The sequence below is a fragment of the Diabrotica undecimpunctata genome, chromosome 1 (genome assembly GCF_040954645.1).
Source record: "Diabrotica undecimpunctata isolate CICGRU chromosome 1, icDiaUnde3, whole genome shotgun sequence".
Taxonomy (NCBI): Eukaryota; Metazoa; Arthropoda; class Insecta; order Coleoptera; family Chrysomelidae; genus Diabrotica; species Diabrotica undecimpunctata.
The window spans coordinates 191,346,501-191,365,197 of record NC_092803.1 but is presented as its reverse complement, the minus strand read 5'-3'; the positions used below and the strand labels follow the sequence as shown (position 1 = coordinate 191,365,197).

At 34.6% G+C, this 18,697-nt stretch overlaps 1 protein-coding gene across 3 annotated transcripts in view; it reads left to right on the top strand.

Annotated features, from left to right (window-relative positions):
• LOC140432788 (growth factor receptor-bound protein 14-like) overlaps positions 1-18,697 on the top strand; it is a 945,246-nt gene that overhangs the window by 261,749 nt on the left and 664,800 nt on the right. For all 3 annotated transcript variants that reach the window (XM_072520900.1, XM_072520899.1, XM_072520898.1), the window contains exon 6: positions 7,031-7,213. In XM_072520900.1, the coding sequence (XP_072377001.1) occupies positions 7,031-7,213 (183 nt within the window). The remainder of the gene's footprint in view (positions 1-7,030; positions 7,214-18,697) is intronic.

The window sequence follows — 18,697 nt, the reverse complement described above, 5'->3', positions numbered from 1 at the left end:
GAAACTTTCATTACCACCAACTGTACCGGAGAGAAATTACATTTTAAATTAAATTTGAAATTTTAATATTAAGGCAATATCGTGTCGTTAAGGACCATTAAGTTTTTTTCGTTCTTCAATGTTTGGATATTAGTTCCAGTGTTGAATTCAGCCAAACCGGCGTAAAATACTCAATTATTTCGGCAAAAATAATCACTTCACAATGACCAAAATACGTAATTATACTCGAGTTGGAAATGCATACTAGTACAGGTTATTGGCTGCAGCGCGTTACAATTCTTCTACTGTGGAACCACACCATTGCTTGATATTTCGCAGCTATGAAAGTTTCTTTCGACCAATCCATCTCTTTCTCTCCATTTTTCCGTATATGATAAGGTGAAGTAGATGGTATTTAGGTCCTCTAATTATATGGCCTCAGTGTTTTGTTTTCTCCTCTTTATGATGTTTATGAGTAGATGTTTTGAATTCATCATTTTAAAAAATCATTTCAAAAATTATTTCAGATACTGAAAGAATCTAGTATTGATGATAAAGATTTACGCCTAATTAAAAATTTATAAAATGAAAAAGACAGAAAAGATTTGATTTCACGTTCAAAGCGTCTATGTATCTATTGATACGTATTTCGACTTAATAAGTCTCATCAGAATAGTTATTCATAGCCGTTCTTAACGTGAAAAATAATCTTCTCTGTCTTATTAGGAAGCAACAATAACATGGCTTCGTTATGGACGCAATAGCGACATCTGATAAAAAAATCGGTAAGATAGTTTCGAAACAAATTCAGATTTCTGCTTTAATCTGGAGCCTTCTAAAAATTGCAAGGCATGGCCAGACGATGATAAAGATGTTAATAGAGACATGGGGAATAGGACATGTCTATTCATCTAAGCAGAAATCCTTAACTTAAGGATTTCTGCTTAGATGAATAGACATGTCGTGGAATGCAAATTTTAGATTCCCCATGTCTCTATTAACATCTTTATCATCGTCTGGCCATGCCTTGCAATTTTTAGAAGGCTCCAGATTAAAGGAGAAATCTGAATTTGTTTCGAAACTATCTTACCGATTTTAAAAATTTATACTTACAGCAAAGGGCAACTGTACGAGTAGACAACGAAACCTCACAAGAATTCACGATAAAACGGGGAGTACGTCAGAGCTGCATTTTATTACCTACGCGACGTTGTTCAATACTTACTCGGAATTGCTGTTCAGGGAAGCTTTTGATGGTTTAAGAGAAGGTATAAAAATCAATGGTGAAATCATAAACAATTTAAGATATGCGGATGATACGGTCTTGATTGCTGATAATGCGAAGGATCTGCCAACATTAACAGACCGTGTAGTGGAAGCTTGTGACAGATACGGCATGAAATTAAACTGTAAGAAGACCAAAATTCTTGTAGTAAGTAAAAACGACGTAATACAGCACCAATTTACAGCTAATAAGAGAGAGAGCTGTCTTCAATCGCCTCAGGAAGATTTTATGTAATATCCATCTGAACATTGATATAAGAACACGAGTCTTGAGATGCTATGTATTTTCTACCCTTTTATATGGAGTTGAAGCCTGTACCTTGATGAACGCAACATCCAAACGATTAGAACCCTTCGAAATGTGGTGCTACCACGGCATGCTCAGAATTTCCTATATCCATCATGTTACAAACAACACCGTGATCCAACGTATGAATAAAGATCTGGAAATTATGCGAATCGTGAAAATCAGGCAGATGACATACTTAGGGCATGTGATGCGCAATGAGAAGTATCAACTAATTCAACTAATTTTACAAGGCAAGATAGAAGGCAAAAGATCTCAAGGACGCAGAAGGACATCGTGTTTGAAGAACATCAGACAGTGGGCAGGAATGACTACCATACGTCTATTTAAAGCAGCTGTTAACAAAGTTGTATGGACCAACGGGATTGCCAACATCCACAGATAATAGGCACCAAAAGAAGAAGACGAAAGATACGAAAGAAAAAAATGTACAAAAGGGTGCATTTTTCAAGCCAATGCAGTCTAGTCTTGCTCCATCTTCTACATAGGGTCTCCTGTATCCTGGGATCCCCTTTACGGGGCTATGCTCCCCACTCATCTATAGACTCTTTTGCCTGAACCTTACTACTACCAAACTGTGTTTTATTGTAAGAAATTACCTAACCCAACAAATTGGGGCAGAAACGCAGATGAAACTTCGGTTGGACTGGTCGAATCACTCTGTAGAGCACCTAGAGAGCAGGTATGGGTTAATTCTTACGAAAACCCAAACCTCTCTATGGTGAACAATTCAAGAAATTAAACATGCTACAATTTTTGGACATTTTTTTGGGAACATGTATGTGCAAGTAAAAAATCCGTAAAAATACTACTCTTGACACTTAACAGCTGATATCCGCCTTGAAATAAAAGTTTGTTAAAAAACTTTATCTTTTGCTAGTATTTGTTGCAAATTGAAGTGGTGTGCCGGCTCTGTTCTTTATCTGGTCCATACCGCCAAATAGTGAGTATATATTTGAAAGGACAGATGTTCAAAAGGAGAATTTTAGACTATTTACATTGCAAATAACTTCCCAGAACTCCCGCCGGTTTCTAAATACCTTGTTTGAAGAAGCAATTAAGAAGATAATTTTATATTTGAGAACAATATTTCACGAACCAGTTCCTGTTTTTTCACGTGGAAAATTCATTTTCGGAAATTAAGAAAATTTGTTTTCGTTGGATTTATTAGGATCATTCACGAATTTCCCTCCAGAAACGGAATCGTTACGCTTATTGAAGCGTTTACAGGGTGTCCCACTAATTCTTTCCACTACAGAACTTCCGGTTGAGATTTATGATGGATTTATGACGAGAGATATGGAAAACATTTAAATAAACGGTGTTTGAAAGGTTCACATTGAAAAACGATAAATATAGTAAGTCTATACCGTTCCTATAGCTTTTTCTGGACCTTTGTCTTTCTTTGTAATCTTTAATGTATTTATCTGGATATCTTCTTCTTCTTCTTAGTCGTTAACCTGATGCAGGTATCGTGATATCATGAAGATATTAGTTAAATTTCCCAATGTTCCTCCAAGTTGTTCTATCTTCTGTCATTCTAGCACATTCTGACAATGGAGCGCCAATGGTAGCAACAATAATATAAACATCCCTAATAAAAGATATTTTTCATATTGAAACTTTATATACTATTTCGGTCATTTAATAACTGGGTTTATCAATTTAAAATGGCTACCTCCTTGGCACTTGTCATTGTTTTGCCCAAGCAAGACATCAATCTTCCAATTAAAAATAAAATGAAGCCAATCCTTACTGAAAAACAAATAATACTCCAACGCCAGTTTGGTTTTACAGGGTGGAACACAGCATGCTACCACTGAAACAGAAAATATTGCTCCGGAATCGTCTTAGACGTCTCCCAGACATATGACAAAGTCTAGCATAATGTCCTTTTACACAAAATCAAAAAATTCCTTCCCAACAATTACTTCCAAATCCTAAGATCCTACCTGCAAGACCCCCATTACCTTATAAAACATCACGATGAGTACATCAGACTTTACTCAATTATGGCTGGAGTCCCTCAAGGTAGTGTTCTCGGACCAGTGCTGTACTATGTGATGTATATGCAGTGTGATATTCACTGCGGTCTTACCTACATTACCAGAAGTCACAACGGCAACTTATACAGATGACCCAGCAGTAATCTCTTCTCATGAAGACCCAGCTGTAGCATCACACAGAGTACAGGCTAACCTAAATACAATACAAACTTAGCTAAAAATGTGGCATCTACAAGCCAACGAGACAAAATCTGCGCAGGTAACATTTACAAACTGCAAGGGAAACTGCCCTCCGGTATCGTTAAACGGTCAGCCTCTGCCACAGAAAGTCGACATTAAATGCTGGGCAATGTATTTAGATCGCAGGCTCACATGGAGAAAACACATATTTACCAAACGAAAACAACTGGGCTTTAAACTCAGCACACTATATTGGTTAAGAGGTTAATAATAAAAACTGTCAATTGAAAATAAAATTTTTACGTATAAAGTTATTTTAAAACCAATTTGGAGCAGGTTTGAGGGGTCGCGGACCAATAAGAGCTCTTCAGCTACAACCCAGACATGTGTTTCACCTCCTCCAGTAGGCTTCAGAATACATACAGTTCCCTGAACACCTTTGAAATTTTAACCTTTTTTTCAGACGAGACTAGAATCTGTTGTAATAGTGATAGCCAACGAATTCGTGTTTGGCGAAAGTCAACAAGAGCTGCACAACCAGCTCATGTCCATCCCATACTTCATTTCGCTGGTAGCAGTGTTATGTTTTGGGCAGGTATTATGGCAGCTTAACGCCTGGAATTGGTGGTTATTGACGAGACTCTAACAAGACAAAGGTACATCACATAAATTTTATAACCTTATGTGAGGTTATGGCGAGGAGCTGCGGGTAAAAATTTTGTATTTATGGGTGATAACGCCCGCTCAAATCGGACTTAAACGGACTCTTGTGCCAGAAAGTGTTCGCCGTTTGAAGTAGCCTGCGATGTTTCCAGACATGAACCCATTGAACTTGCATGGGATATGCTCTACAGAGTTGTTCACGTCCGAAGGAATCCTCATAGAACCCAAGATGAACTTACAATTGTCTGTAGAGAAGAATAGGAGAATGTGCCTCAAGAAATTATCGATCGAGCTCGAATCCAGGCGTGCATCGATGCCCATGGTGGAAATACAAGATATTCATATTTTTAAATAAATTTTAATTAGACAAAAAAATTTATTTATTAAGAAAACAGTCTTTTAAAACAAAAAATATCTCTCAACGTTATGATATTTTTTTGTTATAAATGATACCAGTAGTTTCTGAAAATAGTTAATAATTTTTAATGATGCATAAGTTTTGAAACTATGTGTATTTTATGTATACATTAAAGTGAATTAAATTTTGATATATCATTGAAAATTCACAGTTAAATATGAAACAAATCCCTTAGGTAGACCATCCGGTATGTGTCTAATGTGATGATTTTAACATTCTAATATTTTTGATTCCTGCAGGATAGGCAGAAAATAAATTTTCTGCTTCAGTAGACTGAGTAATGTGTCCAAATATAATTTCTTCATCAGAATAACATATTAGATTGGTTTTATAAATATAACTTTACTTTGTTCGCTACGTTATGGTCGATTAAAGTAATTAAGTAATTAAAAAGAAACTGGTAGCTGACGCAATGTTTAAAGATGGTTGAAAAAAAAACCTTAAAATATTAGTATGTAATGATGAGACTTAGGCAAATATGCATATTCAAACGTACAGTAGATGTGCATAAATATGCAAGACTTTTGTCAATAATATGTAAAAAAAATTGATTTCTGTCAATAATATAAAGAAAAAAGTGTACATAATGTTCAACAAAACTCACTATGAATTTTAAAGTATATTATATTAATAGGCTATTGCTTATGTACTTGGGGGAATGCAGCTGTACAACGTTAGAGGGGTTTTATTGTTTCGTATGGTCAATGGGCCCCAAATATGAAAAAACCGCGGAGTGCTACCATTTAAAGGGGTGCGTTTTTGAGAAATTAGTCACTATGCATTTGGGTAAATTCTATGCACTTTTCGTAATTATATATGTACAAAAAAGTTGTTAAAATTAAATATCATATCGAAATATCTATTTTAAAGTAAAAAATAATTTTTTTAACACAGTATATTCAAAAAAACGAAGCAAAAAACACGAAGTTACGTGATTTTTCTGTTTTGTTCCATAACTCTTTTCCACGCGGCCCTAGGTATAGGCATTACTTTACAGAAAAAAATCTTCTATCCTTCCTCTTCAAAATGAACGTGTCAGAAGTCTTTGGAATTCAAAGTATTCGAGATACGATTTTTCAAAGTTCGCCACTTACACCATTTTTTGACCATTTTCCCTATTTTTTCGCAAACATTGTTCTAAAACTTTTTTCTACGGAGTTTTAGACGTACACTTCCCGTCATATAAAAGTGGTACACTTTTTTTTCCCAATGTAAACCTTTGTTCAGACTGGACACAATGGTCCGTGAATCAATTCGTTGTTGCCATCACAGATAACGGAATTGCACTAAATCTAAATATATAAAAAATAACGTTCAAAAATGTATAAAGTTTTTAGATAGGTATTATTTTTATCATTAACAACAAAAAACCATATCTAATAAATTTAGTATCCAGAGATCTTCTTCTTCAAGTGCCATCTCCGCCGCGGAGGTCGGCAATCATCATAGCTATTCGGACTGAGACGGCTGCTCTGAAAAGTTCATTTGATGTACATCCGTACCACTCTCTCAGGTTGCGTAGCCATGACATTCTACGCCTCCCTATGCTTCTCTTTCCTTGGATATTTCCCTGCATAATCAGTTGGAGCAAGGTGTATTTCTCTCCACGTGTAATATGTCCGAGATATTCTAATTTTCTTGTTTTTATTGAATTTAAAATTTCCATTTCTTTGTTCATCCTCCCCAGAACCTCTTTGTTTGTGACGTGTTCTGTCCATGATATTTTCAGAATTCTTCTGTACACCCACAGCTCAAATGATTCCAGTGTTTTCATTGATGTCGCTACCAGAGATAGGGTTGAGCTAATATCCAAAATGTTTAAAGGATCTTTAAACCTAGGGTATTGGCACAGGGAACATTGGAATGCATATACTGTAATTTTATACTTCAATTACCTACCGAACACGAATTGTATTTTGTGTCAATAAGTTTAGTAACAGGCAAACTACCAAAATTAAATTATTATTTATTACAAGAACAATAAATGTGAAAAACTAACATTATACTTTATCTGTCTAGTTATATTTGAATTACTTCCATTTAATTTTAGATAGACCCTTATTATCCATACTTAGAAGTTTTTTACAAGAAAATAAAACATTTATTAATCCTAATGTACAATTTCAAATCATTTCAGAGTAAGATATGGAATTTATCAGTGCCAATATATACTAACTATATATTTTGTTTCAGTACTTGGTGATCCAAGACGGTATGTGCCCTGTGATATTTTCCCACGTCTGGATCCGGGACGATAAAAAGAAAATCTGGATAAAGACGTATATGTTACTTAGGGACCAAAGACTCTTCATTTCTCAGAAAATCCAATCGCTTGCCAAATTTATGAGGACACCTAAGGAACAAGCACTAGAACTGGTAAGTTCTATCAATATTTTTATTTAAGGATTTTTAGCTCTACATATTATAAAAAAAGATTTGCTAAATATAATAATTGTTTTACGAGATACAATAAATGGTTTTATACTCATCTTTTGTAGCATGTTGAAATTACTTAAAATATCAATATGCAAGTATAAAAATTTTCTAATAACTCCTGGGCTATCTATGAATCTTGTTGCCTTTATTTACATTCAAATCCCAAAATTCTCTGTTTACATCGTGAGGTAAAAGAAAAGATTTTCAAATTCCGGTTACAACTAGGACGTTAAAATTATCAATATACTACGTGTTATTTCTACGAATTTAAAAGTAGTTTGTTTCAAGGTCGCTTTGCGAGATAGTTAAGGCCTGTTTAAAAACAAGATTTTTAGGTTGATTCCGTGGTATATACGGTGGAGAGGTAAGACGCAAAACTGGCCCCAGCCGATATAGAGGGGAATGAATTCAAGTTTAGGTTTGGAAGATGGTCCATTGAAGACAGACTTCGTTATGTAGTTTTGCAGAGACCGGCAAAATTTGATGAAAATAGTGGACTAGACTCTATGTAATATGTCAGTTTAGAAAAGAGACCACTATTTTTATTTTTTTAAGCACCTAAGAAATTTGTGTTGTTTAAAACAAATTTGAAATATGTCCACATTGTTCCAGTTCTTTTCAGAGGCAGATTTCCAAGTTTTGTGTTCGATGCCAGCTTCAACCTCAAATGGTCAGTCCTATTGCAGTGTGAGATGTAGTTTTTTTGTTCCAGTCACGGAAATTTTAATAATCCAGTTTCCAACCCCAGAAGTGCTAGTGCATTGTTTTTTTTTGTGAAACCAAGGTAACTTTTTTGTTTTAAAACGTTCAAAAAAATAAATAATCATTAAAATAACAAATGCTTTCATAATTTAAATAATAAATAATAAAAATAAAAGGTTTTAATAATTGATATTGTAAATCTTAGGGTGTGGCTATGCTATAATTTTAATTGTTCTCTGTTAAATTCAATGTTGACATATGACAGCTAGATTCATATTTTTGTGACATTAGCTTGTTTTGTTTTTAAAAAAGGTTAATCTTTATGAATAGTTTTATTTAAAAAGATAATTCTTTACTTGTAATAATTTTTTATTTGCCACAGTTTATAGCTCAATAACATTAGTTAGTTATGTAGCAATTCCCTTGTAAACGAATAGCACACATGTAAGTTTTCTTTGTTATTTTTATATTTACTTTTGTGGCTATTAAAATATTCTTTATGAATTTTATGTTGAGACAGTAATAAATGTTTTATTTATCTCTCTGAACCATTTTGTTTATTTTAGAAAAGTCTCCTAACCCCTGTTTGTGTTCTTTATTTTAAGAAAGAAGAGACTTTTTCCTTTTTTCAGCAAGATTAGGATTCTTCGAAGCGGCATCCTTATTTCAAATAGCTAGAGGTCTGTCTTGATATTTTTATTTGCCCTTTTGTCCAGGAGATTTATGTTAGTATCCATTTGTTTCATTTTTTTTGTAGTTGCCCCAATCCGACCCCTTTCCATTCACTTATCCACGACTCAGCTCTCCAAATGCCGTTCGCACAGTATCGTTTATTTTGTTCGCCCTATCTCCACCCCAGTAACTTCTGTTCCAATTTTCAAACCCCTATAATTATACCCTATGTGGTAGGCAAAATATTTCGTTACACTTTTACGGTATAAAATACCCAATTGCCAGTGTCCTCTATCCGCTGTTTATACACTTCTAATTCTTGTCCAAGACTCCCTTTCTCTTCATTTTATCTTAACTTCTTCTATACATATATTTCTTGATCGCTTCCTTTTATTTGTCATTTGTCTCTCCTGTTTTATTTCATTCTCAGTATATGGTACGTTACCATGAGTTGGTTGATTGTTATTCTACAATTTTTTTCCCTAGATGTTGTCTGTTATTTATCAGTTGTATTGTAGCTTACTGGCTTACTGTACATTGATTGTACACTTGGTTATGTGACTTTGCGTTTTTTACAATCTTAATCCTTTCTTTTCTTTCTGCATACGGTCTTAGACCTCTCAGTCTAAGCTTTTCAATGTTCTCAATTACATGGCCCTCCCATCTCATTTTGAACATTTCATTTGGTCTACTTGTAACTGGTCTACATTTGGATATTTTCGTACTATTTATTTATTTTTCATATAACTGGTGGTTAGTCCCTTAACATTGGTTGACCGATGGACAACTTGGTCCATTAATTTTCTAAATTCACCATTATCTATAGATTTTTATTTTCCAGGATCCTTTATCTTTCGTCGTCTTTCTGGGTCAAGCTCGTTGTTTCAGCACCACATGTGGATTACTCATCTAATTGCTGCTCTGAATTTTGCTGTGATTTTCAGTTTGTCTGATGTTTTTAGTAAGCTTTATCTTTAAGTTAATTCTTATATTTCTAGTCAGTTCTGTCAGTTCCACCAGAACGTGTTCATCTGTTTTTATGCTTCTATCAATATAGGCCACAAGTTGAGACACCAATATTTCGTAGCTCTCTTTATTCGTTTTATAATACAAAGTATACAATCAATGCGTACTCCCTGTTCTCACTTATGGTTCCCAAACATGGACATTTACAAAAGCAAACATGGACAAAATCATAAAAACCCAAAGAGCAATGGAAAGACAAATGTTGCACATAAGACTAATGGATCAAAAGAGAAACGATTGGATAAGAGAGAAAACAAAAGTGAGGGATGTTAGACAAAAAGTTGCAAAATTGAAATGGAGATTTGCAGGATACAATATAAGACAAAAAGAAGACCGATGGAACAAAATTCTTATAAGTTGGAGACCGTGGGAATATAAACGAAACAGAGGAAGGCCCCAAATGAGATGGGCACATGATATCAAGAAGCACGTGGGCTCTAGGTGGATGACTATAGCGACAGACAGAGAAGAATGGAAAAGGATTGGGGAGGCCTATGTCCAAAGATGGACCGAAGAAGGCTAATTAGATAGATAGATTTATTCGTTTTATCATAACCTTAAATATTGAGGTTGGTAGTAAATCGCCTTGTATTACTTTTATTGCTATATTTCTGATTTTATTTAGTGACTAGTTGGTCCATTGGGGTACCTCCCGTACCACTCTAACGTCACAAACCACGTACACAAAGATGGCGGTGATATCTGTCAATTATTATTTTAAAAAAATTTTTTTTTTTTACCATTATATTCTTTCTTGAGATATATCAATTCTTCTTTTTTTCTATGTACCTTTTTGCTTCATACGATATATCAACTGCCCTTTTTTATTCCATCTGCTGTTATGATTGTTGCCTTCGATAAATTACACAACTCTGACGTTACAATCCACGCACACAAAGATTTGTAAAGAAAAAATTTTTTTTTTTACCATTATATTCTTTCTTGAGATATATCAATTCTTCTTTTTTTCTATGTACCTTTTTGCTTCATACGATATATCAACTGCCCTTCTTTATTCCATCTCCTGTTATGATTGTTGCCTTCGATAAATTACACAACTCTGACGTTACAATCCACGCACACAAAGATGGCGGTGAATTCTGATCTGCCAATTAATATTTTTTCAACTCTTCTTTTTTTATCGATCATTTTGTTTCGTGAAATCTATCACCTCTACTTTTTTTGTATCATTTTGTTTCATACGATCTATCTACTGCCCTGCTTTTTTTCACCTTTTGTTATGATTGTTGCCGTCGATTCGTCTACTGTCATTTTTGTCATCGGGGTGTCATATTTTTTTATAATAATACATATTTATTCACATATCATTCAATTGAAAAAGACTGATATTATTTTGTACCCACTTATGACACATAGAAAAGTATTTTTGAAGTATGTGATTAGGAGCCTTATAACTGGCTACCTACACTCGAGGGTTGGAAATCTTTTGATTCCAAGCCTTACTTCAAAGGACTTGTGAATGGATGTATCTCCATAGGTTTGGTTCTTCAGTGACCGTTGAAGGATAAGGATTCTTAATATGAGCAAATATAGCTCCAGAGAAATAAAATCACTTTAAGTTTATCGATTTATAATTAAATCTTTTTAGACTAGAGAGGCCCAACACGGCCGTAGAGTACTATACAATATCAAAAAATTCTTTCTTTATAACACGTAAAAGAGAAAATGTGTATGAAAAAAATGCCCGATTTTGGCGTAGAGAAATATTTTATACACGAATTGAGAGTGTTTAAAAATGCAATGCCTCAAGGGCTGTGTGAGAACGAACTGATAAAACACTAATTGATGCGTAAAAGTGAAGATTACTCCCCTTTTATTTAGGTGTGAAAAAATATTTAAGAGGCTAAGACGCCAGGGTGTCGCGAACAAACTTGATAAAGTGACTATTTTACTTATTCTACAATAAGAAAAGTCTAAAGAATTACATTTTTATTTTATATTTTAAAAACAATATGTTCATTTCTGGAACAGTATGTAAACAATTTTTAATTCCTATCTGAGCGCTTTCGGCTTAAAAAGCCATCCTCAGAGCTATGGTGAAGTTTATAATGGGTCACTAGTAATGAGGGATCCCATTGGTGGAAAAATACATTTCTTTTAAACGTTAAAAAACTTATAAAGTTGTTAAAAAAACATCTAAAATAAAGCACATTTGACTCCACAAAAAAAAAAAGCAGACGCCAAAATTAGAGGCCATGGAGTTCAAACAATTATCTGCTGCTTCAATTTTTGCAATTTTTTATAGCACATGAACATATTGGTCTGAAATAAATTCTCAAGTATGCTTCACGAGTTCTCTTTCCCATGTTCAGACATCTTTCGAGACATGGCCTTTTGGTTCTAGTTCGATAAAAGGAGTACTAGCTCCTTATTTAGAAAAACTATTATCCATCTTATTACTTAATCCTATTACAAGTTATAAATTTCAGAATCCTTAGTACTGCTTGGTTTTTCCTATCATACTTATATGTGCCGATTTGTTGATTCGTTTAGATCCCATTGATTAAATTATTTTTAGATACATCCGATATGAATACGTCTAATTTTTTCATCCTTATTATCCATTAAGCGTCGCCATCGCCATCACCAACGCTGACTAATTTATAAAACGTTTGTTCCTTTGTTGTTTTTGTTTTACAAACGTAAGTGTTCTAAAAGCTTCGCTTTCTTTCTCTTCTGCCACGGAGAGATCCGTCTATCTAATAAAATGGTTTATCTTGGCAACAGTTCAGCTCTTTTCTCGGCGATTTTCTCAGTGCCGAAATCAATTGCAGACCATCAGCTTGCTACGAAGCGTTTCGGTCGTTATTGTTTTTCGTTTGACTTTACCTCTATATAAACAGGACAATGGGTGTCAAGCAAAAAGATTTAAGATAAATAGCGCGGACTCTATTTGAAATTCTATTGAGTGTAAAATTAATGAGGAGAATTTTTTGAAATGTATCTTGCTCTTATTCAATCCCCAATTTTGTTTAGGGAGAGTTGGTTGTTGATAAAATTTCAATTAAATTGTACCATCCTTTTAACTGTCTTATTACAACTGCAGACATGATCAAATTTTAGCAACGATTAAATGTCGATCAAATATATTATAAAAATGTAACATTGTTTTAAGATATGTTAATTAATTTATTTATAAAATATATCAAACACAAGAAACGTATAGGAGATAGCTTTAGTTATTATGTATAAATTGCTAAACAAAATATTTAGTACAGTCGGGTTAGATGAAAAAAAAAGGCATGGCAAGCTACTCCCAATTTTATTATTCTACCCTTTAGGGGAGATCAGTAGTAGTTAAAATTTGAAATCGCGACTGAATCTCACCGTTGCGTTAGCCGCGATTTTTAATCCCACGACATTTTTTTCGATATTACAGTATGTCCTTGTTGGATCTGGGTTAAATAGTAACAATTTATTGTTATTTGACATAAAAAAATTTAATTTTTAGCAAAAAGTCACATCTTAGCACTACAGGAAACACATTTAACTGGAAACAACGTCGAAAAGATTGGCCCATACACGTTTTATACAAGTGGAGGCAATAATAGGAATTTTGGAGTGGGTTTTCTGGTACATGAAGACGTGGAGCAGGTAAAACGATTCGTAGTAAAATCTGACAGAATGTGTGCAATTAGAATTAAAGGAAAAAATAACATGATATCGTTGATAAATATACATGCTCCAACAGAAGAAAAAGAAGAAGAAGTGAAAGATGAATTCTATGAAGAATTAGAGTCATTGTGTGAAGAAATGCCCAGACAAGACACTAAAATTATTATAGGCGACGCCAATGCAAAGGTCGGAAGAGAAGATATATATATAAATAATGAGTACCCATTTTAGGAGAAAAAATATATATAAAGGAACGTGGAAAATTCCGGGGTCAAATGGAACTAATCAAATAGACCACATCTTAATACAAGAGAAGTTTGCGAATTTAATAACAAATGTGAAAACGTGCAGAGGGGCTGACGTAGACTCAGATCATTTTTTGGTTAGAATTAATATGAGAGAAGCAATAATTAAAAGGCATAAACGGAAAAAGAAAGTGCAACGTAAATTTAACTTTGAAAAACTGCGAAAATTTGAGGTAAAGCAGGACTATCACAAGGATATACAAGAAACCTACGCTAAACAAGATAGTACTACTGTGAGTAACATACAACAAAAGTTCTTGAAAATGACAAACACTATAAAGGAAGCTACGTCGAAGAACATACCAAGAGCAAAAAGATTTAGAAAAAACCACTGGTTCAATGACGAATGCAGAACAGAGTTAAAAAAAAGATCAGATTTGAGATTAAAAAGTTTACGTTCGCAAAAACAAGACGACCTAGAAAGGTATGCCGTACAACGAAAAAAAGTAAAGAGAATCCTAAGGGAGCGGAAACGAAAGTATATGGAGAATAAAATTAAGCGCATTGAAGAAAATTACAAGAAAAATGAAATAAAAATTTTTTATAAAGAAGTAAAATACATTAAAACTGGGTACCAGGGAAGAACGAATAAGAATATTTCGAAGAGATACTAAATGACGAAGTGACTACTGAAGAAAATTGTTATGTTCCTAGACCTCAAATAGTAATAGAAGAAATACCAAAGCCCACAAGAGAAGAAATTGAAGAAATAATAAAAGATATGAAAAACCAAAAAAGTCCCGGGGAGAGCGGCATTGTGGCAGAGAACATAAAATATGGAGGAGAGGTCTTAATAAACAAACTTGGTGAGCTAATACTAGAAGTATGGGATGCCGAAGAAATGCCTCAAGAATGGAATAAGTCGATTATAATTCCTATACACAAAAAGGGAGATAGAACTGAATGCACAAACTATAGAGGAATATCCTTATTAGAAGTAATGTATAAAGTACTCGCCATACTAATTAAAAAACGATTAGAAATATATATAGAGAAGAATCTAGGAGAATACCAGGGAGGATTTCGGAAAGGAAGATCAACAACCGATCAAATTTTTATGCTAAAACAAATCCTGACCAATTGCTATGAATACAACATTTCAGCACAAGTACTTTTTATTGATTACAAAGCTGCCTACGATACAATAAACAGAAACAAGTTAATAGAAACACTAAAAGAATTCCAAGTGCCAGAAAAAATAATAAGATTGGTAAAAATGACAATTAGACAAACCATTTGTGCTGTGAGATGCAACGGTACAGTCTCAGAAGAATTCGAAGTGAAAAAAGGTGTTCGCCAAGGAGACCCGTTATCTACATTGCTATTCAATATAGTTCTAGAAAAAATTGTAAGGATTAGTGGGATAAATAGGTCCGGTACTATTTTATACAAGGAGCACCAATGCTTAGCATACGCTGATGATGTGGTTCTCATTGCAAGAAATGGAAAAGAACTATCAAATATAACAAAAAGACTGATTCGGGAAAGCTCTAAAATGGGACTGAAAGTTAATATTAATAAATCGAAGTACATGGAGATCTCGAGCAAAAAAGGAATAAGCACCACGGGATCCTTTAAATTGGAGGTGGAGAATGGATCAGTTGTAGAATTCGAGAAGGTGGATGAATATATGTACTTAGGTACTCTTATTGATCAGACATGTAAAGAAGAAACTGAAATCAACCTGAGACTGACCAAGAGCAACAGGTGTGCTGGAGCCATGAGCAAAATAATTAAGGCCAAAGATATATCTCGTAATACAAAAATAAGAGTATACAAAACTATAATTGGACCCACAATGCTATACGCTGCCGAGACATGGACTATGAACAAAACCGTACAGAACACATTGGAAGCATGGGAAAGAAAGATACTTCGCAGAATATTTGGTGGAAAAGTAGTAGAAGGAGAATGGAGAAGACGAACTAATGCAGAAGTGTATCAGTTGTATGCTAACCCTACAATAACAAATGTGGTGAAAAAACGTAGACTAGAATGGCTCGGCCATCTAGAAAGAATGCAAGGTAATAGACTAGTCAAGAATATTGCTTGGAGAGTACCTGAGGGCAAAAAAAAGAGAGGAAGACCAAGAAAGAAATGGAGAGATGCAGTGATGGAAGATGTCAGAGAGATGGGAATCAGAGATTGGAAGCTGTTAGCTAAGAATAGAAAACGATGGAAATTATCCATCCAGCAATGGGCCTAAAAGGCCTGTTAACGCTGTACATACATACATATCCTGTATTATTATCTAACTAGTATGAAATTGTACAAAACAATCACGTTCAATACACAGAGTAACTTCACACTTTATATAAATCCAACGTACTCTGTGATGGCATAAGCGACATCGAAGTTGTTTGTCTATTTTCTTTGGAAAATGACCGCTTCCATCCATTTTTAGACTAATTGGTACAGATCCTGCTAGTCGTTTTCTAGAATAAGTAGATTTCCCAAAACTTCTTAAATAATGACGTACTACATCTCGTTGAAAAGCCAAAAGATCCATTTCTTTATTTTCGCAAATATTTGTAACCTCCACGAGTTAACAAGAGCTGAGTTAAGCATGTGGGTAAAAATGGGTCACCACCATTTTTTACCTTGTATATTGACGCGCATACCATTGAAGCATTGTATGATGAGAAAAGTTTTGGTTGGGGTACATCAATTCTTCGTTTGGCAGCAGCACACCAACGATTCACTTTTGAAAGTGGTTCAATACTATCGTAATTTGATGCCATTGTGACCACATTGTGGTACCTCCATTTTACAAAAAATAGTAGACTTGTTTTGTCAAAGCGATATTCGAAATATCCACGACTCTTCTTTTTCATTACAGCGGAAGGTAACAAAGGACATTTTTCTATACGATTTTTTCTTGCTGTGCCTGTTGCCCCCTAAAGCCATTCTCTTCTAAAGTTTCTATCGAATTGTAACTAGTAAAATAATTTTCAAAAAATACTTCGTGGTCAGTAGGCACATCAACGACATCAAGCATTTTTAGAACAACTTGTGATCCTAAAGACAACGCCGCGACTTTTGATTTATCCACTGATGCTCCACAATATGTGCCAAAATTGTAGCAATAACCAGTTGAACTACAAAGCATCCAGTCCTTGTACCCAAATCTTACTGGCTTCTCCTTTATGAACTGTTTAGATGAGTGATGCCCAAAATACTTTATCAACGCTTCATCAATTAAGTCTTTGTGAAATATGCCAAATTGTTGAAATTTTTTATGTAGTATGTTCATCAGAGACTCATCGTATGAGTCTCTGATACCAATTGTTATCAACAGGTCCTCGAAGACACTTTGTCTTAGGATCAAGTAACCGATGTAGAACCATACGTTGCCATGTTACCAATTCTTAAACATCTTAATTTTTAATAGTATATAATGTAACATATTTGTAAATTTATAACATTTAAAGGATTTTCACCCATATATTTTGGTGGCTCATAGCATGTGCACTTTGTTACACTGATGATGGAATTTACATTCCGAAAACGTTCTGTATTTGTGATATAGCCCGTTTAGGTATTTTATTTATACCTTTTACTAAAAATTTTTTGGAATAAAAAAACAGTACAATGTTGGTAGTCCTATGGAACGAGTAGCAATCGATATTGCAGGTCCACTTCCAGAGACGAATGATGGAAATAAATACATCCTGGTAGCCATGGATTATTTTACGAAATGGACTGAGGCCTATGCGGTACCAAATCAAGAAGCTGCTACCGTTGCAGAGGTACTTGTTAAAGAATTCTTCAGCCGGTTTGGTGTCCCCTTGGAGATCCACTCCGGCCAAGGGCGAAACTTCGAGTCAACCCTTTTCCAAAACGTTTGTAAATTAATTGGTGTCAATAAGATCAGAACGACACACCTGCATCCTCAATCAGATGGAATGGTCGAGAGGGTGAACCGAACGATGGGTAAACACCTGTCCAAAGTTGTATCAGAACATCAAAGAGATTGGGACCAGCACATGCATTTATTCCTAATGGCCTACCGCTCGGCCGTGAATGAAACTACAGGCCAGACTCCAACTTGCCTGATGTTAGGTCGTGAAGTTCGTTTGCCCTGCGACCTAGAGTTTGGCTGCAGACCTTCCGAAGAACATGTTGCGAACGAAGATTATGTCCACCACCTGAAGTTAAGAATGAACAACATTCATGAACTTGCTCGACAACACATCCAGTTAGCTAGTGACAGAATGAAAGATCAATATGATTCTCGGTGCAAGAATGAAAGCTATGAAGTAGGTGATCTTGTTTGACTTTATAATCCACAACGTCGTCGAGGCTTGTCTCCTAAACTGCAAAGACAATGGGAAGGTCCGTATGAAATTAAAAAGAGAATAAATGACGTAATATACCGAATTAAGAAGTAATCCGTTGCCGAAAGGTAAACCAAAAGTAGTTCACATAAATCGTCTTGCACCATATGCTGGCTCAAATGAAACAGAAGAAGCATGAACCGTTCAACATGAGATCAAAGATGACCGGCGACCAAGCTTTAATGAATTTATGTCAAATTACGCAGACAGAAAGAGTGCTAGATTCGGCGTGACGACAGAAGTTCAGCAGGACCTTTTTAGTGTTCCGCATAACGTCTCTCTAGCCCACTGTGTTGCCCAAGATCTTGAGATGACTAAAGGAATCTCAGCTGTATTTTATAAGAAGTTCGGTCGTTTGAACGAGTTAAAAAAACCAGCAGCCTAAAGTTGGAACAGTACTGAGATTAGAAGATGGTTCTCGATCTTTGCTTATGTCGTCTTTAGTTAACAATCAAATGATGTATCATATTCACTGTAAGTCCGTTTAGAGATTTCTATAATAGATGCCTTTGTGTAGATTTTTCCGTATATTTTATATACTTTGGTACATTCAGTAAACAATATTTTATCCCTAAATCCCACTTGGTATTTCCCTATTTATTCTTCTGTTATCTATTATTTTGTTTGTGTTTTTGTTAACATGTATTATCCTAATTCTTGTTTTTTTTTATAAATATTTTGAACCCTGACAATGTCCTTTTATTTTTAGTCACATCAATTAGTTATTTCTCTTAATATATTTTATA